At 61.5% G+C, this 244-nt stretch overlaps 1 protein-coding gene across 1 annotated transcript in view; it reads left to right on the forward strand.

Annotated features, from left to right (window-relative positions):
• Window positions 1–89, forward strand: part of LOC104466623 (PR domain zinc finger protein 12-like) — a gene marked incomplete at its 5' end in the record, with an annotated part of 5,602 nt that extends 5,513 nt beyond the window's left edge. Inside the window, one exon of the mRNA XM_010080125.1 lies at window positions 2–89. Coding sequence (XP_010078427.1) covers window positions 2–89 — 88 coding nt within the window. The remainder of the gene's footprint in view (window position 1) is intronic.
• Between the last annotated feature and the right edge of the window lie 155 nt (window positions 90–244).

Consider the following 244-nt stretch of genomic DNA (forward strand, 5'->3'; position numbering starts at 1 on the left):
CCAACGCCTCCCTGCAGCCTCCCTCGCCCGCCCTGCCCGTGCCCCATCCTGCCTCCCTGGCCCATCACATCCCCACCATGGTGCTGTGAGCCCCAGCATTGGATTTTCGGACAGCAAAGACTGGCGCTGAGACATGCAATGAACCGGGGGGTGTTGGCCCTTGGCAGAGCTGGGAGGCAGAGGCAGGGCTGCTTTGTGTGTTGGAGGCAGGGTGCTGGTTTATTTTTTGAGCATCACTGTTTGC

Source organism: Pterocles gutturalis, unplaced genomic scaffold, assembly GCF_000699245.1.
Source record: "Pterocles gutturalis isolate BGI_N339 unplaced genomic scaffold, ASM69924v1 scaffold1229, whole genome shotgun sequence".
Classification (NCBI taxonomy): Eukaryota; Metazoa; Chordata; class Aves; order Pterocliformes; family Pteroclidae; genus Pterocles; species Pterocles gutturalis.